The sequence below is a fragment of the Mesocricetus auratus genome, unplaced genomic scaffold (genome assembly GCF_017639785.1).
Source record: "Mesocricetus auratus isolate SY011 unplaced genomic scaffold, BCM_Maur_2.0 Super-Scaffold_100691, whole genome shotgun sequence".
NCBI classification, from domain to species: Eukaryota; Metazoa; Chordata; class Mammalia; order Rodentia; family Cricetidae; genus Mesocricetus; species Mesocricetus auratus.
In genome coordinates, this window is record NW_024429267.1 from 22335101 (window position 1) to 22362992 (window position 27892).

The 27892-nt window shown below is 40.2% G+C and overlaps 1 protein-coding gene and 1 long non-coding RNA gene across 3 annotated transcripts in view; one reads left to right on the top strand and one right to left on the bottom strand.

Moving 5' to 3' along the window:
* The window catches only part of LOC121137602, a 34644-nt gene extending 32121 nt beyond the window's left edge, over positions 1–2523 (top strand). The window contains exon 3 of the long non-coding RNA XR_005874900.1: positions 1249–2523. This is a non-coding gene — a long non-coding RNA (uncharacterized LOC121137602). The remainder of the gene's footprint in view (positions 1–1248) is intronic.
* Positions 2524–23211: 20688 nt separating this feature from the next.
* Positions 23212–27892, bottom strand: part of Lca5 (lebercilin LCA5) — a 40674-nt gene continuing 35993 nt past the window's right edge. For both annotated transcript variants that reach the window (XM_005073690.4, XM_040740034.1), the window contains 2 exons: positions 27253–27382; positions 23212–25554 (listed from right to left, as the gene is read on the bottom strand). In XM_005073690.4, the coding sequence (XP_005073747.1) occupies positions 24695–25554; positions 27253–27382 (990 nt within the window). In that variant the 3' untranslated portion in view covers positions 23212–24694. The remainder of the gene's footprint in view (positions 25555–27252; positions 27383–27892) is intronic.

A 27892-nucleotide genomic window follows, 5' to 3' on the forward strand; every position in this document is an offset into this window, starting at 1 on the left:
AGTGAGCTTTGGATTGGGTGACACCCTGCCTCAAAAACTAAAGGTGGAGGCGCACAAAAGGTGGATGGGCAGGAGGTCAGGGAGGACCTGGGAGGAGAGGGAGGGACAGGAAGTATGGTCAGACTATATCTGTAAATTTTCAATTAAAAGTAATAAAAATAAAGGTGGACTGTGCTAAACAAGGAGGAGAAGAGCAGTGCTTGGTCTGGAAAGGAAGCGGATGGATTCCTTCCATGTGTGGGGTTTATTATAACGGGAGAGTCTCAAGCCTTAGCCTAGCCCTGAAGTTGGGCATTGGACAGAAGCAGTACAATGCATGGTACAATGCATGGAGATTTAAACATGATGGGGCCTTCTAAGAAAGGAGGGGCTTTCCTGTAAAACCTGGAGAGAAGCTTAAGCATGAGAAGGAGCGGGTAAGAGAGAGACACAGCTACCTGAGAGGGAGCTCAGATAAGCCTCAGAAGGGAGTGGGCTTATCTGAGCCAGGCATCATTAACTGAGAGCTGTCAGGTCACTGAATAGAAAGAGTCTTAGCTCTCTGCTGGGGGCCAGGAATGGAGGTGGGGCATGGCCTGATTCAAGCTGTGAGGTCTGACCTAAGGGTGCAGGCCTATGTTCTAATAGAAGATGATAGAGGGCGACATATATATATGTATATACATATATATATATATATATGTATATATATATGTGCTGCACCAGTATGATGATGCACACACACAGACACGCATGTACAACCCCCCACCACACACACACAAAGAGAATCCATAGTCACTAAGAGTCTACTGACATGAGCCTCTGCACCAAGCATCCATGGTTAAGACCAGCTCCAGATCTTCTGATAACCAGAAAGAAATCACAACCTGAAAATTACTTCTAGTCTTACCCATTTCAGGATCAATCTCTGGGGGCAGAGAAACAACCCATATACAAGTTCTCTCTTTTGTAGATGCAAAGCTCATGGGTACAACTAGAAAATAATGAAGCAAAGAAAAGTTCATTGCTTTCAGCAAGCGAGCACTGGATATAATCGCAAAACAGTGCACATCCCTGAACAGAGAAGACTAGGGGCTGTAGCCAGGTACAGTCACAGATATTCATGCAGGAAATCCCATCATGACATGCAAATGCGGGCTCATTCCTTACCATGCTGTGAGGTCACACATTGCGTGTTCGAAGAATTGGCAGATTTGGATGTCCAGCAGGTACAGAATTGACTGTTTTAACGAGCAAAGTTTATTCTAGGTCACCTAATAGGAGGGATTTCAGCTGGCCCCTTGTACAATTCTCTGGAGATCCTTATTGAAAGAAAATGAAAACATCAAAACCTGCTGGATGTCACTAGTGAAGGGCAGCATCACTTGAGTGACAGGTGATGCAAACATGTCTCCAGTTGCTTCTGCTGGCTATGAACTGTCACTACTACCTTTGGAACGATTTGAGGAAAGAAAGTTGATGATTCCTGAGAGGAGTTTGAACATCCTGGATTCTGATGGGTGACTATGGAAGTCACTCCACAGACAGAGTGTCTGTCCAGGAGACCGAATGTTATCCTGAGCACAAAAGCCTAGAAACCTGAGAATGATATTCAGACAGAGAATCCATTGTGACCTTGGGATATGGAGGACATCTTCCTTCCATTTGGGATTACAGGGAATCCCAAATACAGTTTCTGACTGCTGGGTGGACAACTCCTGCGTTCCACATTTGGAGTGGCAGCAACTTTCTTGCTGGGCCTCATGTCCTGCATTGTAGCTGTGGTGATGTATTCCTGGAGTCAGGTGGCCTGCATTGGCAGAGGGGTAGTTCAGTCCTCCAGTGTTCTGGAAACCATTTCTATTAGCCCACTCTACAGAGTCCTCCAGTTCTGTCTTCACAAGCTCCAGGGTCACTTTATCAAATTCTTTCTGTGTCAAGTATCAAGAATGGATTCTGTTTCACACACCAAACTCCATCATGAAACAGAGTACCAAGACAAATGGGAGGCCTGTCGTAAATGAATCTCATAGATGCTTTCACTTCCCTCACAAATGAAATCGAGACAAACGAACAAATTACTAAAAGAGGAGAATGTGAGTGCAATCGTTGTCTATAACACTAAATAACAAGAGAACTGGATTGGTTCAAGTTTGGGAAGTGATGCATGTTTCTAAGATTCATAATCCATAATTACACAATACGGACTCACAGGGGCTTGCAATAAAGAAATGTGTTTAGTGTTGTTTACCCTACAGTTTGCCAAATTGCTTCAGAATCGCAGTCAGTATTTGACAAATGTTAGTCTATTTAGCTTTGAGGAAGAAAGATACTGTCTATATAACTTACTAAGAAAATACATGAGACATCACAAACAAGCTATTAAAAATTTAAAAGAGAAGACAATATAGAATAAAATTTTATAAGCAATAAAGCCAATACAGTTCTGTTGACAGAAGTTTCTGTAACACCCAGTGCCACAACCACTTAGTCCCAAATAAACATGCAGAGGCTTATGTTAATTATAAACTGTTTGGCCAATGACTCAGACTTCTTATTGGCTAGTTCTTTCTTAATTATTAACCCATTTCTATTAATCTGTGTATCTCCACGTGGTCTTGGCTTACTGGTGATTCCTGTGGTTTCTTGCTTTCTCAGTAGCTACATGGTGTCTCTTTGGTTCTGCCTATTACTTTTCTCTATCCCTGTGCATATTCCCCACCTGGCTAAATCCTGCCTGCTAATTGGCTGAAACATCTTTATTCATCAACCAATAAGAGAAACACATATTCACAGCATACAGAAGGACAGCCCCCATAATCTCCTCTTTTTCTGTCTAAATAAAAACACAGTAAAATTATATATAATAAAACAGTTACCAAAGAATTATAGTTAACAATATTTAATTCACTAACATTTGGCAAAATTTAGAGAAAATATTCTATCGTTTATCCTGTCTTTGTGATTACAACTAAGGAAAACCATAACCATAACTATCTGTCTTCAACTCCATCAAAGACCCCAGAAGGATAATATATAAACTCTAGAATTGATAGAGACAACTCGCTGCCTGGAAAGTCATACAAAGTTCCTATGTAATGTTGGGGCATCCCTCTTTAGCCTATGGGTCCAGAATGTCTGGCAGACTTTTTGATGAAGCAGGAAATTTGAAGGACCATCCTGTCCTTTGGAAAATTCAGCAGTCACTTTTCTCTGTAACCTGCTTGTCTAGTTTGGACAGCATGCTTTCAATAAGTGCAGGCAAGAGCAGTTTCTTGTCTAAATGGCTATCCCTGCCATGTTGAAAGCAAACTTATCTTTCTCTCTCACATAATTGGTGTTGTCAGGAGCAGTTATCATGAAAAACCCTAATAAACCATTTTAAATTTTGTATTCTGTAGGTCTTTGAAAGGTTTTGAAGAATACCTACCCATTTGAAATATATCTGTATATTTAGAAAACCTAACTAACATAAGTTTTGACTATTATAAGTGACTATCTATAATCAGTATTTAATTGCACATTACATTTTAATGAGCTATATAAACAAAATACCTAAACAAGAGGAGAAATATACGTATAAAAATTGACCTTAAATTTGTATCAATAAACCAAAATCCTTACCAATGCAAAGTATTCATTTCTATATCATATTCCCTTTTTTCATTTAGAAAGTGATTGACTGTCATTATTAACCATTTATAACCAACCCTGTTTAAATGAAACAAACATTTATAAACAATATTTGCGAATTTGGGTGTAGTTTTCTCCAAACTGCTTCCTGCTGTTTGGGGGCACTGTCAATCCCAAGGGGATTCTGCAAAAACCCAGAACCATGACAAAATCTTGGCTGTAGTAGTCTGAGGCTGCATTGTCTCAGCTGTTTTGGATGTCACATCACCTGGGTAACTGCTTTAGGTAGTCTTGTTTGATCAAACCATGCTAGTATGGAAGGAATCCACAGCTTTTCACCTTCTGTGGAAACAAAAGCAGAACCTCTTTTCCAAAGTAGCATGTCCTTAGGCTTAAAATTTGAAGTCAAGGCAACATTTATAATCAAATGTCGTTAGCAGCTGTTGCTCCTTCCTCAGGAATCAAACAATGCAAATTCAGCACAATAACATACAGTATACCAGACTCTCTGTGTATTTTTGACTGTCCTGTAAATCATTCTGTAGACCACACTGGCTTTGAAATCACAGAAATCCACCTGCCTCTGCCTCCAGAGTGCTGGGATTAAAGGCATGCACCACCACTGTCCAGATTTTTTAAGGGTTTTCTCAATCCTTTTTCTTTTCTTTCCCAAGCCTACATATATTTTTTAACACACTGTAAACCATTTAGAGGGGTTTCCCCTCTGAATCTGTCTTTACTGTATATCTCTTTTTCTGACTACATGAGTCTTTATTCTGTTAAGCATGGTTAGGATTAAAACAAAGGGTTTTTTCTGCTGGCTCCAGGATTTCCAATAAAGTGGGTGTTTACCTCCAGCTCTGTCAGTAAAAATAAAATAGAAAATTAGCAATGCACAAAACAGTACACTAAAAGCTAAAATTGATCAGAAATATCAAGTAACTCTAACCCTCTAGTCAAAGACAGAGTTTAAACCAGAGTTTCAGGGGTTACACTGCATCCGATGCTTCCTGTATACCATCTTGCATCCCCTTCCTTTAGCCTGCCCTCAGCCACCTTCTCTGTGGCATGTCCTTCCATGTAGACTACAGTCTGTTTCTGTAGGTAGCAGCTCACCCGAGTGGTGAATAGTACTCAGTGCTCACACTCTCTCAACCTAGAAGAGCGAGAAAACTAACAACCTCAACCAATTAGGATGATGATCAGTGGAGAGAATACTTCCCTTTGACAATTTCAAAAACATTTAGTACTATCTTTGGAGTATCCCCACGACACCAAGAACCATGTAATCCCAACGAATATCAATTCACCAATGAAGGAATGTGTTGAGCTCTCTTTTTCCATTTATTCTCCATGGTATCTCATCCATGCTTGCTGGAAACCCTTCCACAAGGTTCTGTATTGAGCTCACTTTTTCTATGTTCCAGAAACATCAATTAAGTCAATATGGTCCTAGAAAGCTGACCCTCTGAGTCTGTCTAGAACTTAATTCTGGAGTCAAATGGCAATGAGTACCTTAGTGTGGAGAAATGAACCTATTCCAGTAACTGAAAGAGGACAGTGAACATTGCTGCAGAAGGCTAGCTTTCTGAACCTGAAAATATTTAACAGAAGAGTAGCACCAATGCAGAACAGGGTGTAAGAGAGAATGCAAATGGTTTTATGTTCTGATAGCACGGACATTATAAAATGAATACAGCTGGGAAGAGAAGAAATTCACAGCCTCATCTGTGAAGTTTAAAGTTGAAAGACATCATTTAAAATTGATGAGCCAAGAAGCAGAAACATATAATATTTAATAATACAAAGAATAAGAAAGATAATGCCAACCACAGTCTTTTGTTGGTGTAGAGTGCACAGGGAAAGGAATCATGGTAATTGTTAATGCCCTGGTTATGGAACTATATAAACACTATTTAAAGGAATAGAGGGGGAAAAAAGTAAGCCTTTCTTAATAGCAAAAGGTATATATATATATATAGGCTAAGAAAATTCCATATAATGGAAAAATATTTTTCTAAACTGCTGACACCAGAGTATATAAAACAACAGTGTAGAACAAAAATCAAATTTACCCAAATAGCATAAATGTCAAGTAACTTAATTTATACATTGAAAGTGGTTTTGAGGCTGGATCACTAAACAAGGCTAAAAATAAATGGGATGCAAATCTACTTGACAACAAACACAGGATCGAGATCTTAATAGGAAAGGTGAAATTCAATCCTCAAAGAATAAATGATCCATAAAAATAAAGATATTCTTAAAGCTAATGGCCCAATTCACAGTGAGGATACAATTATAAATCTTTTATGCATCAAATAACACTTCAGCATATTGTATAAAGTAAAAATTACTGTAGTCACAATAGAAATGGAAACCACTCTTATTAATACAATCCACCACATTAGTCCTGAGTGAACAAGTACATAATTGTATTGCTAGTCACAAAAAAAAGCACTTGAAAAACAACTGGACAACTGCTCTTAAAAATCTTAAGTAAAATGAGAAAATATATGTATCTATATAACATGAGGAAAATTGAATCTATCTCAGCCCCAAAGTCAGAGCCACATTTAAAGAGAAAACAATTCATGCACCCCCAAACTATGCATGATTCGGTTACTGACAGCATTGTTTCAAGTTGCTGGGGGAAGAAGCTAATGCAGTCACCAAGAAAAGTGAAAGCAACTCAGTCTACCACAAGACCCAGCAATTCCACTCTTGGGCATATACCCAAAAGATGCCCATTCACACAACAAAGATGTCTGTTCAACTATGTTCATAGCAGCATTATATGTAATAGCCAGACCCTGGAAGCAACCTAGATGCCCCATAACTGAAGAGTGGATAGAGAAAATGTGGTACATTTACACAATGGAGTACTACTTAGCGGAAAAAAAAACAATGGAATCTTGAAATTTGAAATTTGCAGGCAAATGGAAGACACTAGAAGAAACCATCCTGAGTGATGTAACCCAGTCACAAAAAGACAAATATGGTATGTACTCATTCATATATAGATTTAGACACAGAGCAAGGGAGTGCCAGCCTACAATCCCAGTGCCAGTGAGTCTGGGAAACAGGGAGGTTCCCAAGAGAGATGCATGATACCCCAGAGAAGTGGAATGAGGCAAGATCTCCTGAGCAGATTGGGAACATCGGGGGAGGGGAGAGACCAGGAAAAAGAGAGGGGGATAAGAGGAGGAGAGAAGAAGGAAGGTTGAGTTGAAGTAAGAATAGAGGAGAGCAGGATGAGAGATACCATAATAGATGGAGTCATTATAGGTTTGAGGAGATAGCTGACACTAGTGAGATTTCCAGAGATCTACAAGGATAATACCAACTGGCAAACTAAGCAATAGTGGAAAGACTACATTAATAGCCCCTCCTTGATGATAAGTTTGATGACTACCTTATAAGTCATCCTAGAACCTTTATTCAGTGACTGATGGAAGTAGAGACGGATACCCACAGCTAAACACTGAACTGAACTGCTGGAACCCAGTGACAGAGATGGAGGAGTGATGAGCAAAGGGGTCAAGACCATGTTGGTGAAACCCACAAAGACAATTGACTGGACAAGGGGGATCTCTTGAACCCCAAACTGATGGCTGAGAGGCCAACAGGGGACTGATCCAGACTTCATGAATGCATTGTCAGTGAGGAAATCTCTGGGGCCTTGTGTAGGAGATCAGTGTTTACCATGGCATACAAATGAACTTTGGGAGCCCATTCCACATGGAGGGATGCTCTCTCAGCCTGGACACATGGGGAAGGGCCCTGGATGAAATGATAGACTCTGGAGATCCCACCAAGGAGGGCCTCACCCTCCCTGGGAAATGATATGGGCATTGGGTGGAGGGCTGGAGAGGGGGCTGGTGGAAGGACAAGGGAGGAAGGGGTGGGAGAGGGAGCTGGGATTGACATGTGAAGCATTCATATTTCTAATTTAAATAAAAACAGATATTGAGGGGAAAAAAGAAAAATGAAAGTGATGTCATATGGGAATGAGGCGTTAGAATCATCATTATCAAAATGTTTATATGCACTCAAACCTCAGAAATTAGTTTTTACATATATAAGCAGTAATCACATAAAAGATACAAAGGAGGAAAACGATGTGTTTCAGTAGTGGTGAAAACAATGTTGGACCTGGGAATACAACTCTGTGGTAGAGCCCTGGGACTCAACCTCAGCAGAACTGAGAATAAACTTACTGAGAAATGTGTAAAGACTATGCAAAAGTAATCCAACAAAACCTAAGAACATCACTGAAGTTTATAGAAGAACTAAACAGAACACAGACAATAGTCTCACATACACAGGGTGGCATTACAGAAGTATCAATATTGCCTTAATAAAAATATCCTAGGGGCTGGAAAGATGGATGAGCAGTTAAGAGCACTGGCTGCTCTTCCAGATGATCTCGGTTCCATTGCAACACCCACATGGTGGCTCACAATCCACTGCAACTCCAGTTCCAGGAGATCAGACACTCTCTTCTGGCCTTCGGGGATACTGCACACATGTGGTACACACACACACACACACACACACACACACACACACACACACACACACTTTTTAAATAAAATTAAAAAATATCACCATCTCTAAAGTTCTCTTTTTTAAGCTAACCACGTTTTTCTAAGCCTGGGTTGTAAATTAGTTTGATTGTCTGCCTAGCATGAACAAGGTCCTAGGTTTGAGCCCTAGCTGAGGAGGGAAAACATAAGTTGTTGCCAGGCATAGGGATGAATGCCTGTAATACCAGCACTTGGGAGGTGGAGACATTAGGATTACAAGTTCTGGATCAGTCTGAGACCCATATAAAGACTGTTTTGAAAACAAAAACAAACTCCAAGTCTGTAAAGTAAAAAATGTTTATGTAAACAGTGAGAGACTTGTTAAAATAAATTAATAAATTTCATGGTTTCCAATAGCAATGGGGTAATAATTGGCACGTGAATAGGCAAGCAAAGAGAACTGGAATCCGAAATAGGTCCTATTGTGTATAATTATTTAGTATGTTATCAAGATGGAATTTCAAAATGCAATGTTGAAATTCTCAAATAACTAATAAATATTATACTTTAAAAGTTGGGATTTCAGGAACTAGGACTAGACCAGATGCCTGTGCTTGGGGACTGCCACAGTGGCTTCCATTCCAGAGGCAGGAGCAAACACACCCCAGCATTCTAGTCTCCTGCTCCATCCACATGACTAAGAATATTGGGACCTATCTCCAGGCCACACTCCTGTGCCTGGGGTATACCACTGGGGCTCCCATCCATCCCAGTGGGATCCAAAGCACCCCAGCATCCTAGTTCATTTCTCCACCCATGAGACCAGGAAGTGGACAGCTACCAGAACAGTGGACTTGACTACACTCACCAGAAGGGAACCCTGGTCCCACACCCACCAGGAGAGGAAGAGGCACCCTCTGGAACCCACTGCAAGAATGGATGGGAAGGAGACAATGTAAAAAAAAAAAAACAAGGAGCAACAGAAAAACCAATATGACACCACCAGAGTCCAGAGACCCTACACCAACAAGACTGGAACACCCCAACACAAATGAACCATAAGAGAATGACATAAAAACAACTTCATGGAAATGATAGAGGCCCTCAAAGAGGATATGAGAAAATCCCTTAAAGAGATGGAATAAAAAACAATCCAAAAAATGCAAGAAATGGAACAAAAGACAAAGCAAAAGTTGCAAAAAAAAAAACAATTCAAATAGTGCAAGGGCTGAAATCTGAAATAGAAATAATAAAAAACACAGTCTGAAGGAATGCTGGAAATAGAAAACCTGGGAAAATGGTCAGGTACTACAGATGCAAGCATAACCAACAGAATACAAGAGATGGAAGAGAGAATCTCAGGTGTTGAAAATACACTAGGAGAATTAGATTCATTGACCAAAGAAAAATTTAAGTCCAGTAAATCCCTAACACAAAATATCCAGGAAATATGGAACACCGTGAAAAGACCAAACTTAAGAATAATAGGTATAGAAGAAGGTGAAGAAACCCATCTTAAAGGGCCAGAAAACATATTCAACAAAATAATAGAAGAAAACTTTCCCAACCTAAAGAAAGACATGCCAATGAAGGTGTAAGAAGCTTACAGAACACCAAATAGAGTGGACCCCCCAAAAATCCCCTCGATACATAATAAAGACCCCAAACATACAAAATAAAGAATATTAAAAGCATCTAGGGAAAAAGGCTAAGTTACATATAAAGGAAAACCTATCAGAATTTCACCTGACTTCTCCATGAAAACTATGAAAGCCAGAAGGTCCTGGATAGATATTCTACCAACATTAAGAGACCACAGATGCCAGCCAATAATGCTATACCCAACAAAGCTTTCAATCAATATAGATGGAGAAAACAAGATATTTCATGACAAAACCAGATTTAAACAATACATATCTACTAACCCAGCCCTACAGAAAATTCTGGAAGTAAAACTCTAACCCAAGTAAGTTGACTACAACCAGAAAAACATAGGCAATAGATAATCCCACTTTACCAACAGGCAAAAGAAAAAGTGGTGGAAATCCACACACGATTCCACCAATAACAACCATTCCAAAACAAACAAGAATGAGCTATCAATGGTCACTAATTTCCCTCAGTATTAATGGTCTTAACTCACCCATAAAAGACACAGGTTAACAGAATGGACAGAATCCATCCTTCTGCTGCATACAAGAAACACACCTCAGCTTCAAAGACAGACGTTATTTCAAAGTTAAGAGTTGGGAAAAGATTTTCCAATCAAATGGACCTAAGAAACAAATGGGGGTAGCAATCCTAATATTTATCAAATTAGACTTTAAACTAAAATCAATCAAAAGAGATGAAGGAGGTCACCTCATACTCATCACAGGAGAAATCAACCAAGATGAAATCTCAATTCTGACCATCTATGCTCCAAATACAAAGCCATCCACATTCGTAAAAGAAACATTACTAACACTCAAAGCACATATAAAACCTCACTCACTTGGAGTGGGAGACTGCAACACCCCATTCTCACCAATAGACAGGACCACAAGACAGAAACTTAACAAGGATAGGAAGGACCTAATAGAAGTTATGACCCATTTGGGTTTAACAGACATCTATAAAATACCCTATCCAAACACAAAAGAATATACCTTCTTCTCAGCTCCACATGGAACCTTCTCAAAAATCAGCCACGTACTTGGCAACATAGCAAACCTCAACAAAAAAATTGGAATGACTCCATGTATCTTATCAGACCATCATGCCTTAAAGTTAGAATTCAACAATACAAAAATCGCAGAAACCCTGCAAACTCATGGAAATTGAATAATACACAATTGCACCATTCCTGGGTCAAAGAAGAAATAAAAAAGAAATTAAAGACTTCCTAGAATTCAATTAGAATGAAGACACAACATACCCAAACTTATAGGACACTTTGAAAGCAGTGCTAAGAGGAAAGTTCATAGCACTAAGTGCCCACATGAAGAAACTAGAGAATAATCACACTAGAGAATTAACAGCACAAATAAAAGCTCTAGAACAAAAGGAAGCAAACTCACCTCAGAGGAGCAGACGCCAAGAAATAATTAAATTGAGGGCTGAAATCAATAAAGTAGAAACTAGGAAAATGATACAAAGAATCAATGTAACAAAGAGTTGGTTCTTCAACAAGATAGACAAACCTTTTTCCAAACTTACCAAATGGCAGAGTATGAACATGCAAATTAACAAAACCAGAAATGAAAAGGGAGACATAAAAATGGACAGTGAGGAAATCCAGAGAATCATCAGGTCATATTTTGAAAAGCTGTACTCCACAAAATTTGAAAATTTAAAGGAAATGGTCAATTTTCTGGATAAATATCACTTACCAAAATTAAATCAAGAACAGATAAGCAATTTAAATAGTCCTATAACACCCAAGAAAATAGAAGCAGTCATCAAAAATCTTCCAACCAAAAAAAAAAAAAAAGCCCAGGGCCAGATGGCTTCAGTGCAGTATTTTACCAGAAATTCAAAGAACAGGTTATACCAATTCTACTCAAAGTATTCCATGCAATAGAAGCATAAGGATCTTTGCCAAACTCTTTTTATGGGGCTTCAATAACATTGATACCCAAGCCACACAAAGGCACAACTAAGAAAGAGAACTTCAGACCAATATCCCTCATGAACATTGATGCAAAAATACTCAATAATGGATCCAAATCGGATCCAAGAACACATCAGAAAACTTATCCACCATGAACAAGTAGGCTTCATTCCAGAGATGCATGGATGGTTCAACATACGAAAGTCCATCAATGTAACCCACCATATAAACAAACTGAGAAACAAAAATCACATGATCATCTCACTAGATGCTGAAAAAGCCTTTGATAAAATCCAACACCCCTTCATGATAAAGGTCTTGGAGAGATCCGGGATGACAGGAACATACATAAACATCATAAAAGCTATATACAGCAAACCAACAGCCAACATCAAACTGAATGGAGAGAAACTCAAGGCAATTCCTCTAAGATCAGGAACAAGGTAAGGCTGTCCCCTCTCCCCATACCTCTTCAATACTGTACTGGAAGTTCTAGCTAGAGCAATAAGACACAAAAGGAGATTAAGGGGATACAAATTGGAAAGGAAGAGGTAAAACTTTCACTATTTGTAGATGATATGATAGTTTACATAAGTGACCCAAAAAACTCTACCAGGGAACTCTAACAGCTGATAAACACCTACAGCTAAGTGGCAGGATACAAGATCAACTCAAGAAAATCAGTAGCCCTACTATATACAGATGACAAAAGGGCCGAGAAAGAAATCAGAGAAACATCATCCTTTACAATTGCCACAAACAGCATAAAATACCTGGGGGTAATGCTAACCAAACAAGTGAAAGACCTTTGAAGGAACTTTGAGTCTTTAAAGAATGAAATTAAAGAAGACACCAGGAAATGGAAAGATCGCCCATGCTCTTGGATAGGTAGGATCAATGTAGTAAAAATGGCAATCCTGCCAAAAGCAATCTACATACTCAATGCAATCCCCATCAAAATCCCACCACAATTCTTCACAGACCTTGAAAGAACAATTCTCAGCTTTATATGGAAAAACAAAAAACTCAGGATAGCCAAGATAACCCTGCTCAACAAAGCAACGTCTGGAGGCATCACCATCCCTAAGTTAAAGCTCTATTATACAGCTATAGTCCTGAAAACAGCTTGGTATTGGCACAAAAACAGACAGGTAGACCAATGGAATCGAATTGAAAACCCTGAGATTAATCCACAAACCTATGAACACCTGATTTTCGACAAAGAAGCTAAAATTATACAATGGAAAAAAGATAGCATCTTCAACAAATGGTTCTGGCATAACTGGATATTGGCATGTAGAAGACTGCAGATAGATTCATGTCTATTGTCATGCACAAAATTTAAGCCTAAATGGATCAAAGACCTCAACATAAATCCAGCCACACTGAACCTGTTAGAAGAAAAAGTGGGAGGTACCCTTGAATGAATTGGTACAGGAGACTGCTTCCTGAACATAACACCAGTAGCACAAACACTGAGGTCAACAATTAATAAATGGGACCTCCTGAAACAGAGAAGCTTCTGTAGGCAAAGGATACAGTCAGCAAGACAAAAAGGCACCCCGCAGATTGGGAAAAGATATTCACTAACTCCACATCTGACAGTGGGCTGATCTCCAATATTTACAAAGAACTCAATAAGCAAGTCTCCAAAACACCAAAGGATCCAATTAAAAAGTGGGGGACTGAACTAAATAGAGAATTCTCAATAGAGGAATGTAAAATGACTGAGAGACACGAGAAAGTGCTCAACATCCTTAACCATTAGGGAAAAGCAAATCAAAATAACTCTGAGATACCATCTTACTCCTGTCAGAATGGCTAAAATCAAAAACACCAATGAAAATTTATGCTGGAGAGGTTGTGGAGAAAGGGAAACACTCCTCCACTGCTGGTGGGAGTCCAACTTTACAGCCACTGTGGAAATCAGTATGGAGATTCCTCAGGAAAATGGGACTCAGTCTACCACAAGACCCAGCAATTCCACTCTTAGGCATATACCCAAAAGATGCCCATTCACACAACAAGGACATCTGTTCAGCTATGTTCATAGCAGTATTATATGTAATAGCTAGATCTTGGAAGCAACCTGGATGTCCCACAACTGAAGAGTGAATAGAGAAAATGTGGTACATTTACACAATGGAGTACTACTCAGTGGAAAAAAATGGGATCTTGAAATTTGCAGGCAAATGGATGACACTAGAAGAAACCATCCTGAGTGAGGTAACTCAGTCACAAAAAGACAAACATGGTATGTACTCACTCATATATGGATTTTAGATATGAATCAGGGGAGTGTCAGCCTACAATCCCAGTGCCAGTGTGTCTGGGAAACAGGGAGTTTCCCAAGAGAGATGCATGATACCCCAGAGAAGTGGGATGAGGCAAGATCTCTTGAGCATATTGGGAACATCGGGAGAGAGGAGAGGGAGCCAGGAAAAAGAGAGGGGGATAAGAGAGGAGGATAAGAAGGCATGAGGGATCAGGAAGGTTGAGTCGAGGTAAGAATAGAGGAGACCTGGATGAGAGATACCATAATAGATTGAGTCATTATAGGCTTGAGGAGAGAGCTGACACTAGTGAGATCTACAAGGATAACACCAACTGGCAAACTAAGTAATAGTGGAGAGACTACATTAATAGGTCCTCCTTGATGATAGGGTTGATGACTAACCTATATGCCATCCTAGAACCTTCATCCAGTGACTGATGGAAGCAGAGACGGATACCCACAGCTAAACACTAAACTGAACTCCTGAAACCTAGTGACAGAGTTGGAGGAGTGATGAACAAAGGGGTCAAGGCCATGCTGAACCCACAGACAGCTGACCGGACAAGGGGGGAGCTCTTGAACCCCAGACTGATGCCTGAGAGGCCAACAGGGGACTGATCCAGAATCCATGAATGTAGTGTCTGTGTCCTCACAGAAATCACTGGGGCCTTGTGTAGTAAATCAGTGTTTACCATGGTTTATGAATGATCTTTGGGAGCCCATTCCACATAGAGGGATGCTCTCTCAGCCTGAACACATGGGGAAGGGCCTAGGTCCTGCCCTGGATGAAATGACAGACTTTGGAGATCCCCCCCAAGGAGGGCCTCACCCTCCCGGGGGAATGATGTGGGGATTGGGTGGGGGGCTGGGGAGGCTGGTGAAGGGACAAGGGAGGAGGGGTGGGAGAGGGAGCTGGGATTGACATGTGAAGCATTCATGTTTCTAATTTAAATAAAAACATATATTGAGGGAAAAAAGTTTGGATTTCAAATCCAACTCCTAAATTTGATCTTCTTGTTGTTAAGCTAAGAATTGAACTTAGAACCTAGAGCAAGCCAAGCCCTCAAATGGACTTTAAAGAAATGGTGTCAGGACAGTTTGATAGCCATTTAGAAATTTTAAAGCTGTATCATCCCAGAATATATGTGTATAAAATTCTGTAGAATGTGAGGCAGAATTCTTTTGATTCTAGAATGATTAAAAATAAATTACAGATAAAACTTTTAAAAGGACATATGATGGGGAAAAGGCAAAATCAAAAGATGAGAATAAACTGATTTTTTTGTCTTATTGCATTTACATTTATTTCTATGTTGGGTTTTGTGCTTTTATGTCTGTGGTTGTTTTCTTTGAGTTTATGTTTGTGTACTCCTTGCATGCAGGGCCCGAAGAGGCCAGGAGGAGGAACAGTTGGCGGCATGCCCTCCAATGTGGGTGCTAATTCTCTGTGATCACAGCACAGTTCTTGACTTCTGAGCCATCTTTCCAGTCTCAAATTGGGGAGGAGGGTATCCTAAGGCATATCACAAAGGAGAGATCAACAACCTGATAACAGAAAGGATTTGCACAGGCATCGAACAGGTATTGGGAAATGAATGGTGCTTAAACACCATATCAGAAAAAAATAAAGAACCACCATCTGAGCTGGAGCCAGGAAAATACAAGTTTCCCCACAGTAATGAAATGTCCATTCGAAAGACAACATAGGCTATTGGTTGTGCGGCCTGCATACAATCCTGGAGGGCAGTGTTGTATTAACTGTTAACCAGTGATGTCCCTCTGTCTGATCATTCCACTCCTGGGAATCTGACCCACAGACAAGCATGAGGCTGATGCACATAGCCAACTGGTAAACCATTATCCATAATAGCAGTACAAATTCCCATCCAGAGAGAACTGGCAGTAGCCCTGGATGTGTATATACATGGAATGCCGTGATTTATCCTTTTTAATGAAGATGCTGTCTATGTAATGATAGGAAAAGCTCATTAGATTGGTTTCCTGGGGCTGCTTCAGCAGACTTCTGTAACTGAAGTGGCTTTAGGACAACAGAAACGTGTGCCCTTATAGTTGTGCAGATTATAAGTTTTAATCAAGGTGTTGGCATGGCCACACGCTCTCCGGGGTCCTGAAAAGCATCTGCTTGGGCTCCTATCTTGCGCATGGTGATCCTAGCAGTTCTAAGGATCCCTTGGCTTATGGATATACAGGTAGTCTTTCTCCATCTTCACATGACATCCTCCATCACATTAGGAAAACGTGGTTACAGGTGTCAAGAGAGAACTTAAGAGGGAAGGAAGGAGAAGCTGATCAAAATACATTACATGCATGCATGAAATTCTCAAACAATACATTTAAAAAAAGAAATCAGAGTTTGGTTAAATAAATGAGTTAGTTGTTTAGACCCATGAGCTCAACCACCACGCTGTGGAAGAGACTGAGTGAAAATAAGCCTAGGTATATCACAATGTACAAAACACACTTTTTATTTAGTAAAGACAAAAATCCATATTGCTTTCATTTGCATATGTTATGGAAGGATTCTTAGGAAATCAACAGGAAGACTTTAGTTATGGATAGGGGCATTTGTGACTCAGATTGGGGACTGTGGAGAAGAACAGGAAATGACTGTGTGTCTTTTCCTGTCATCTTAACTTAGGGACCATAGACTATACTACCTTGGCAAATAGGTTTTTTTTCAAGAGGGTGAAATAATGAGGTCTCTGGTAGGAAAATGAGGATCACCAGAGCAAGTCACAAAGTCAGAAAATAGACAGGCGTGGATGCTCAGAACAGCTCTTCAAATGGCTGGTAGAACTAAAGGTTGACATCATCTTATTTGCCTATCTGTCAATGGCTGGCTTCTGCAGTAGCTACAGTGAAACCATTTCAATTGTCTTCAGTTTAACAGAGACGAGCGATTAGTGGTCAAAGTCTTTTCATAATAAAAAGAATGCCCTTCCTTTCTAAAAATCAAGTTCCTCACCTATTAATAGATGGGAAGATGAGCGTGTGTGACTTCATTAACTGTATAATTCAGATATTTTTGAAACGTTGAGTAAAAATCAGAAATTATTTTTAAGGAAACTATTTTAAGGCAGAAGCATGAACAGAATTATTTCAGTGTTAGTACAACCCTGTTTCAACACATGTGTTTTGCACACTACATAACCTTGTGCAGATCCCTGACTATAAATGCCATCCATGTGTAACAAAGCCCTAAATCAACATCTTGGCTATAGACTTACCTTCTGTCTGCTGCTCTCATGTGTTTGTATACTTGTTAAACAACTTGACACCTTTAAGAAAGAGCTAGAAGCCAGGCATAATGGTGTATGGCTATGATCTCAGCACAAGAAGAGTCAGGGGAAGACGGTCAAGAACTCAAGGCCAGCATCAGTCACGTAAACAATCTTAACTTGAACAAAATGGACAAAAAAGGTGAATTAAAATGAAGCTACTTGTCACTTGCTCTCAAATCTGTTCCTCTTATAGCGCTCAAGGCAGCTCCTGCCACTGCCACCTCCTTAGTGACTGCAGGCTTCTTCCTCCCCCACCCGATAGATTACCAAGAGCTGCCAATACTGCCTCATAAACAACTCTACTATTTATTTATGGAGTGGATTCCCATGGACTCTTTCATTGCATCTTATCTGCAATTCCTGAGTTGTGCAATCCATCTTCTGCATTAGTATGGAACTGATGGTTCCAAAATGAAAATCGATGTGATAGTGACATTCAAAACTCCTCTTATGGCTTCTAACGATTGCATTATATACAAGAGAAGCCCTGAAAGCACTGTTAAATGAATAAACAAATTAACAAGTACATCAGAGGCAGGGAATAGACACTGACATTTTCATATTTATTAGTCATAAGATAATTGTTAGAACACCACCCAAATAAAGCTATTTGCCAGTCCTTAATCTCAAAAAAACCCAAAAAACTGTCCATATGAATTCAATTACGATAGGGGAATTTCTGTTTTTCCTTTTAAACTTCTTGATTTTATTTCACTAAATCAGCCAGGGACTATGATTGCAATTTGTATGAGATTTTGGAATCAAATACACCAGTAAACAATAATACTCATAACAACCACAGTGGGATTTCTGCAGAGCTCCACACACAATGGAGATGGAATCTCCCAACAGTGATTGAAATGCAGAATTCTTCCAGCTTCAAATTCGTGGACACTGAGCTCTCCCTAAAATAGATGACGAATTCTCAGGCACCAAATTATTATTCCAGACACATTCTTTGTGCGCATACCTAAATACATTTCTGTGATGCTAAAAGCATTCAGAGTTGGATAGCACTCATCTTGCTATAAATTTAAATGCAACCTGACCTGTATTTCTATGAATGATAAAAATGCTACTTGGGCAATCTAGCGTGTGCAGTTAATCAAGAGAATTGTGTCTTTAAGAGTATCCTAGCAACATGCCTGCAGCTAAGGAACACCCAACTGACACTGCTCGTGGGTTTAATTATGCTGCTGGACTCCATCAAACTTTCTGGTTAATCAAAAGGATGCTTAAAAAGAGAAACAGAAGCTAAGCTGCAGCTGCAATGAGAACGGCTGGGGAAGACGAGAGAGGAGAGCCGCAAAAGTCAGTGAGGTCACTAGAGCATGTTTCCGAGCACACAGAATAGGAAAAGAGGTGAACAAAGTTCTGGGTCCAATGTGGGACCAGACCAATGTGTTAATTACTTAAGAGACTGCTAGTCCCCACACAAAAGTTGGACGGGGTAACCACAGTACAGAAACATGTTCAAAACTTGTAACTGTATTACAATTTCACCTGCCTGCCCAACATACATTTTCTGGAGCCTATGCCCCGGAGAAAATACTTAGGACACATCAGGAATCACCAGGAATAGTTACTTCTACTGTCACCACGGTTACCTCCATTGTCAGTAGTTTTTTTGATTGTTTGTTTTATACAGTTCCTTATTTTTTTACAATAACAAATCCCATATAAAATTTCACAAAACAGGTCTGTTTAAGATGAAATGGTTTGTTTGTTTGGCTTTGTAGTAAGCCAGGAAGCCAATGGAAGATGTGGAGATTTGCATTGCAAACAAAATCCCAATTTATAAAAACCCAATGGATGTTGACCATAAATGACACATGTATTCACAGGAGCCAAAGAATGCACAAGGTTTCACGTAATTAGTTCTATTTTACTTTTACTCAAATCACCTCCTGAATATAGACTGATCCTTTAGATAATTTTAGTTTCTAAACTTCCAAAAAGCTTAAAACTTCGAGACCAGTTGCTAAAGTAACTGTATGTTCACACAGAATGTCAAACTTGAACCACTGAATAGTCCTTTTTGAGAGAATACTATGCATTTTCAAATTATCTTTTTCTGGAAATCTGAGGGTCATAGGATGTAACAGAAATGTCATGTGAACTGCCCAGTTCTTCTGATATTCATTGTTTTTAATACAATCTTCTTTCTTCCTTCTGACATACTAGCCAGAAAACCATCAGTAACAGACCACAACTAGCTGTAGCCATTGAAAAGATAATGATTGCAGGGCTGGGGAGATGACTCAGCAGTACTTTATAAGCCTGGTGATCTGAGTTCGGATCCCCAGAACCCACACACAGTCTGTACACGGTAATGGGATTATCTGTAATCCCTGAGACCTATGGGAGACAGACACAGAGGAATCTCCAGAAGCCACCAGGCCCGCTAGCATAGCTAACCACTACAAAGGGACTATGTATGTCTCAAAGTAGAAAAGCCAGGACCATCACCCTACGTATATTACCACACACACACACACACACACACACACACACACACACACACACACACTTCAACACAGCTTCTAGGGAACACGCAGCGCTGGATTTGAGTCTGCAAAACCTACGGCCATTCCTATACATAAAAGAGCACCCTTTTCCTTTGCTCTCCCTACTTCAGCTGTATCAGGATGCCCTGGAGGGCTCATTGAAATACAGATGAGCTCTGATGCTGTCTCTACACAGTAGGTTTGTAACCTATCTACCCCAGGCATCTTTATCTAGCTTCCAAGTGCTGCAGCAGTTGCGGGGGCAGAAATACACCACCGTTTTCCTGGTTGGTGCTTTTGGGGTCTATTGATTCTACATCTCTTTTGGAAATAACTTAAGTGGCATACTGGTTTGTACTCATTATTTGAAGGCACTTCCCCACCTAATATGTAGGAGAGTACATATTACCCATATCACATTGATTAGAAGAGACTCATAAAGAATTTAATTAAGATTTTTAGAAGAAATTCTAAAGGAGGAAAAAACAAATATGAATGTTTCTAGGAAAGACAGCATCCATAACTATCTTACATGAACTCTGATTGTCTATATCAGGGTAAAAATCGGACATTAACAATGTTTTATAAATAGATTGTAAGAAAAGTGTACCTAGCTAGAATCAATTCCGAAGTCACAGTTCTCTTCAGTCCTGGAATTCAGGGACACCCAACACTGCTGACTGGGGGGCTTCCTCTAGAAACTTTGTACTCAGAGAGCATGAGAGTCTTGGCTCCTGGTTTCTCCTTAAGTTCAGCAGTGAAGTAAACCTCTGTGAAAACGTGCTTCTCCCACAACCACCGGCTGCTCCCTCACAGAAACAGCAAATGCCTTCTCTAGAGGACTGCAGCCTCTGCATGAGTCACAAGGAGGAGTCGTCACTTCAGTTGAAGATGGCCAAGAACACAGCTAGCTTTTTAAATGTTCATATTGACAAGTCTCTACTGATTAAAAAAATATTTGGATGGAGATGTTTGTGTATGAGCATAGTATGTGCATAATTCATATTTACTGTGCACCCACATACCTCCTCTCTCCCTCCCCTCCCTCCCTTGCTCCCCCCCCGTGTATGTGTGTGTGTGTGTGTGTGTGTGTGTGTAAGCCACAGGCTGACATAAGGTGTCTATCTTGACCACTGTCTGTTGTAACTACTGAAGCAAGGTCTTTCCCCAGACCTGAGCTCATCATTTGACTTGGTTGTCTAGCTAGCTTGCCCCAGAGGTCCCTTCTCTCCCCCTCCTGAACACAGAGACCACAGGCAGACAGCCACTTTGCTTTATCTTTTAGTCATCTCCCCAGTCCAAGCACGAATCTCAAGTTCAGAGCAGACAGACATCCTGCCCTTCTTATGATGTGCATCATTCTGCTATTTTCTTCTCCTAAAAACACACCACTTCAACTGATTCCCATAAGCGTGTAAAGATGTGATCAGTCCCATTTCACATATGGGGAACTTAAAGACAAATTATTTATTGAAAACTGTAATTTGCAAGCACTCAAGTCTAACCTATTTCCTGACCTCAAAGTCAAATGTTTTTTTATCCTGTTTTGACTTATCTCTAATTTTTATTGTGTTAGGGGCGGGTTGAATATATTCACGTATATAAAGGCACATGTCAGAAATAAACTATTATAATTTTTAAATGAAAAGGTTTATTTTTTATCCTTTGAGAATTTAATACACATATACAATGCATTTTGATCACATTCATCCTTCCACTTCCCCTCAACTCCTCTCAGATCTACCCCTCCCAACTTCGTTTCTAAAAATTACCAACTCCAGCCCACATACTCATGGGTGTTGGATTGGGCCAACCACCGCATCAAAATCAACTCACCAGAGTTGAGAGATCACACTCTTAAAAAACAAACAAACAAACAAACAAACAAACAGACAGACAAACTCCTTCCCCAGCAGCCAGCAACTGTCTAAAATTCTTCCATCTGTGGATCCATACCTTCTCATTGTGCAGAAACCCTGACCTTTTCTGACCAGGGTAAGAGCAGGGAGTTCACTCCTGTCTGCACAAGGCAACCAGCACAGAGAGCAGGTATATCACAGCATACGTGGGCCAGTGACACTCCTGACAGTGTGTAGGAGACAGGGAGATAGTGCCAGTTTGAAGGGCAAGTTAGTGTCTTACCGAAAGCAAGAGCAGCAGAAGTAGTGTGTTTTGTAAGCTGTTTTTGTGGAGTACCGACACACTAATGCACAACTGGTTTTTGCTTGTTTGGTTTGGTTTGCTTTCTTACGCTGTGACTATGTAGTGCAATATTCCTCCTTTGAAATCTGGTACGCGCTGTAACGCGTGTTCTATTTGCCTCGATTCTATAAAAGGAGCAGTGATTGATACAAGATACCAGCAACTCAGGACAAACCTCTGTGAGGCATAAACAAGCCAAAGGATACAAAAGCAGCAACTGCCATCTCTGACATTTAAAAAACGTGCTCTCCCCTTTCTTAATCCCTTTTCCATGACAACAGCAAAGTAGGGAAGACATGAGTGGCCCTGGCTCTAAGCATGGATTCGTGTGTATCAATTCGTTGAACGTGTGCAAGTCCCACAAGGTAGGGTCTCTCCACAGCACTGTCCTGCAGACAGGCAAAGGTTAGTGGCAGTAACGGGGTGTGAATTAGATGATGCAACCGTAAGCCAGTATTATCCAGACTTTTAATTGCTGTGAGGCATGACTCTTGCCTCATGTCACAAAACCTGTCTTGAGAAAATCCATCACTAGTTGTTTTCCTGCTGTTCTGTAGAAGAGCTCATAGTACTGAAAAGACACAGTATCTTTAGTATTGATGATCTAGAATTGGGAGCTTAGAAGCTTTATCTGCTTATGTCTTGTGTGCCCAGTATGTGTGTATGTGTGTGTGTGTGTGTGAATCTTTGTTCCATTTTTTCAACTATTCCATGGAACGCATAATTAGCTTTAACAGCAGCTGTTTATCAAGTGCTTATGATATACTGGGCATTTGGTAGATCAGCAACCTCAGGGTTTTACCCACTTACACCCATATGGACCTTCCCTGTGTGCTAACCAGCCAGGGACACCACCAGCCTGGAATAGGAAATGAAGATGGTCAAGAAATAGTGGGTTAGTCAGCAAACAGGCCGATGTTTACATTCAATTTACTCCTCCCTTCCTGCACCTTCTCTTTATTGCCATGTGAGATATGCGCCATCATAATGGCCATTAAGGTAGAAAAGATTAATTGGAACTATAATTATCTGAGAAGACTGCCACACTGTCTGCCCTGAGTTAGTACAAATTCCTGTGCTTCAACTGAAACTGCCAAACAAAATAAAGGCAAATGATGAGGTAAGAACCTTCCAGATCCTGCTTTCACTGCACATCTTGTAAATACAAAGGATCATTCAAATAGAGTCATGGTGTGCTTTAAATTTTTATTAGTAAGAATCCAGAGTACAAATAAATTTAACTTGACATTTAGAAAAAAAACTGATTTGCTCTCTAAGTTCTATACACTTTAATATCCAATTTTAATACCAAAAATTATGCTTTTAAGCTTTTAACTTAATTTGTTTTAATTTTAGTAATTCCTTGCTCGTTGGGTTAAACAAACTGTCAGGTAGAAAAAGGCATAAATCTAATTAATGTAATGAATAAATTTTTTCTGGAAAAGTTTTTTAAAAACCTTAAAAATTAGAATACTTCAGTAGAAAACTTGCAGCCATGAACAAAATTAACATTACATAATGTTTTATCAAGAACACAGTATCACAAATCACTCAGTTACACACAGCGTTCCCCTCGGCTGATCTGTCACTGCTCCAGCAGACCAGGCCTACTCAGCACGTGCCTCTGCGTCTGTCTTGAACTAAGTGGAAGGAAATTGCCTTTCTACAGAAAACTCTAGCGTCTCGTCGGCCTGGCAGGTGCCCCGATTCTAAACACCTCTGTCCATGGTTGCTTCTACATCAGTCCTGTAAGCCCAAGAGCATCACACTTCTGTCTCCTGGGTTTGAGCACAAATTCAAATCTTAGGATTATGTATTAAAATTTCCAAAACTAGGACTCTGGAAACATAATTGAGTTGAAAATCATTCTGTGTTTGGCTGACATTTCTTCTACTTCCTGTATTCTGGTAGGGAGTCTTGCATCAGAATACAGAGTGTACAGAAATCGAGGAATAGCACTGTGCCCAAGCCTCCTGGAGTCACACAGAGGGGCACCATCTAAGGCAAAAATGTCTTCCGTGCCCCCCAAGTGCCTGTGGAGCAGCAGTGAGTAATTTCATGGCTGAAACTGAGGAGGACGGTCTCCTCAGGAGTAATACACCAGTACATACCTTAGTAAATACCCCAAACACCCAGGGTGGGTGTATTGCCAGAGGTAGTTCCAATGTTGTTGTCACCCCCACTCAGGAGTGGCTTGGCTTTGTCACCTCAGACAAGGGCACAGCTCCTAAGTCCCACTGCTCAATGCTATCTGGAGCCGTCACTGGAGACCCTTAATTTCCATTTAACCATCAGTGGAAAAACAATACTTAGGCTCAGTGAGATCTGACCAAAAGTAAATAGAGGTAAAAGTAGGAAATGAAAAAGATTCTAGTGAAGTAAAACTTCCCACAAGGTCAGCTCAGTAAGTGAGACCAGCTGTGAAAGCAGAAAAAGAAGGCAACAACTCTCCTCTTGGTTCATTTCAAAACAACAACAAAAAAAGCATTCTTAGCAACGTGGCTATGTGGTATGGTACAATTTGCTTAATTGGGCCATGCTCAGCTGCTAAAAATTACTCCCTAATAACGCTATTTTATCGTTAAAAATGTAAATTTTTGTAATAAATACCGTATTAAAATACTTTAATATTTACAATTTAAAAAATAAATATATATACTCTGTGCTCCAGCCAGTCATCTGAGTGTAACCTCTTCGATGTCCTCATCAACAGAGTCAACGGCTGCCACCGATGGCTTATTGCTCGTGTGCTTCAGCCGCTGCCTGTTGGGATGACAGCTTCTTCCTTCGCCGAGGAAAAAGTCTTCATCTTCATCGTCAGGCTCCCGGACTCTGCCGCTTTTATCCCCAGAGGGGAAATTACGGGGGTCCAAGTCTCCCCTGCAGGCAGTCAGAAAATGCGGGTCTCCGCTCTTGGTGGAAACGGTGGTGCTGCTGGTGCTGGTGCTGGCGCCGAACAGCTCCTCCATTAGGCTCGCTTTTTTCTCTTTTCTCAAAATTAAATCCACACTGTCTTTACTCAGGCTTTCCAAACTGCTGTTTTGGAAATCTAAAAGGCTGCTTTTTTGGCTAAGTGTATTTGCCTTCCCTGACATTTTTGCAAACGAAGGCACATAGCTACCAAATGAAAACTCATCTGAAGGGGCCGGGCTCCGAATGGGTCCTGGGCTCCGGCCTTCTCCTCTGGGAGTTAAAAAGTTCATTTCTGACAAATGATGTCCATTGAAGGATCTATCTGAAGACTCAGAGTGTGTGTGTGATTTGGGGCTTCTGTCTGGGGAATGCAGCTTTAAGTCAAAGTTGGGGAGCAAAGGCAAAGGCGGCTGGTTGAGGTTCTGAGGGTCTTGGAGTTCTCTGTTGATTTCGTTCAGTTTGGCCAGAAGCATTTCTGTCTTGAGCCTTTCTGCCTCTTCTTCCGGCTTGTCCGCATTCTGAGTTTGCACGTGGAACCTCCCAGCTTCCGTCGCGGGCTTCTCCGCTCGAGTGAGTGAAGGCGCTTTACCTTTCACCTTATCAGGTTCTTCTCTTTCCCACTCTGTAGAAAACAAAATTTAACAACAGGAGTGTTACAGCACAAGTAATTCTAAGTAGGAAAACTCAGCTACCAATTTTTGCAGAAAGTCTTTTAATCTACATTTGACATTCTAAGATAGGCACAATGGACATCATAATATTTTGTTTCTACAGTTGACATTCTGGATTAGAAAATAATTAATGTGGATTGCATTAAGAGCCACACACATGACACTCTGCTCTTCGGTGTATCAGTAGGAAGGTTCTTCGTGCAGTACTGTACAATCCATGGTGGGTGGCGAGACAGAACTGGGAACTTAAACATAAATTCTTGGCTGCCCTGAGAAAGCATCCCTCGCACAGAACTCAAACAGCAAATGCACTGACTCAAACCAAGAGAAAATTTCAGTTAACTCTCAAATGAAGAATATCATATTTTCTTTAAAAAGGTATGTACTTATCAAAAATATTAATTGCATAGACTAAAAAAGAGTAAGCAAAAATACTCCACAGCAAAAATGATGCCAGAGGTGAGAATTAAACACAATTTATGATCAAGTTCGGGGGGAAGAAAATGCTTCAAGGAACAATCTTGTGTTTACCAAAAAAATCACACTATGGACAACAGACGAACTAAATGTGGTAAGAGTTAGAGCTCCTGGAGTGTGGAGCCATGATGGAGAGCTGTGAGAGACAGTCTGTGCTTGGAGGAAATGCATGCCAAGCTCTTATGCGTATGGACATGAGGTGCAGAAATGCATGCCAAGCTCTTATGCGTATGGACATGAGGTGCAGAATTCGTTCGAAGGGTTTGTTTTGGCCGTTCTTGACAGTTTCCTATAATTTTGAAATCATTTTCAAGTAAAAGAATAAAAAATATTAAAATAACATAATTTCAGTAAATGGCATACATTCTGATATCATATCACCCCACATATAAGGAGACAGCCTAAGAGACCAGGCCATGGTCTTCTGTTATTTTATTCCTTTTCTTGTTCCCTAAGATGGACTGACGATAACAATTTCCAATCCTGTGTCTTAACACATGAAAGCATCTTGCTCGGCCTCTGTCCAAAAGTGATACCAATAGCACTTCACACCCAACATGCACGTTAACATTCCCATCCAATAGCATGTTAACAACTTCAAGCAACAAATGGATCACAAATTTCTGTTCCATGAATTTTAGTTTAAAACAAACAAACTCAAAAGATTTACAGCTACCACAGAACTAATGGGATATGTAAGTTAGTCTGCGACTTCCCGTGCCCACATCTTGGGCACATTCTATACATTTCCATCATCTAAACTGTGCAAACTGTTTCTCTGAACCTATAAGCAATGTTATTAAAGGTTTACAGATTAAAGTAAAACAAACATTTTAGGAATACTCAGGGCTTTGTAGATCACTGGCTTTCGTGTTTCAGCCCCTGCAAGACCCAGAGATCAAGGCCAGCACAGCAATTGGCTCTTCTTGGTTAACTCTTACATAGTTACAAGAATAGTTTCCCTCTTTGATTAAACATTGTTTCATCTAAATTCTCTGGAGTTAATTTATTCCTAATTCCCAAGCCTCAGTAGCAACTTCCAGTCTTCCTTTTCTTTCTTTGGTAACTTCATTCAATCGTTCTGACTCCTCCCTCGGTTACCACCCTGTGCTGCGGCCTCCTCCCCTTCACCAGCTGCTTCCAGCTCACTAACTGCTTACACAAACTCTTACCCCTCTCAGGCTTCCCCGCCTCCTGTTTGCCAGAGTGTCCTTCCTTATCTTCACTGTACTTGTCTTCTTTTTCAAAGGCTGGATTTCGAATCTCTGCTCCACGCTCGGTTTGCTCTTGGTACTCCAGGTACTATTATTTCAGAAATGCAAATTCACATAGGAAGGGGGAAAACAGTCTTTAAACATGGTGGATCAGTCATTACGTGTGACTACCAAGTTAGAAACTAAATCAAATCTTCACTTAATAAGTCAAGTTACCATGCTTTGAAAGATGCTTCAAAAAGGACAATTTCTTAATTGAGCTAAATTTTTAAAGAAAATTATAAGATACATCAGAATCAATACAATGAAAATAAAACCAACAACCTATATAAAATCGTGATGAGGTAAGCTGTAAAATAACTTTGGTTTGTGTACTTTTATAACAAAATCTGATTAATTCACCTAACCAGAAATGGCTATTAGCCAGCTGTAGTAGCCAAGTAAGATGGTGTTGAGTTGCAGAACACAGCAATTGACAGACACATCGGATCTTTCAAATCTACATTATGTCTAAACCTCTAATTAATAATTATGTAGCATTTAAGTAGAATAATGTTATAAACTTATCTGCTAACCCCCAAGATAGTCAGTCTTCATT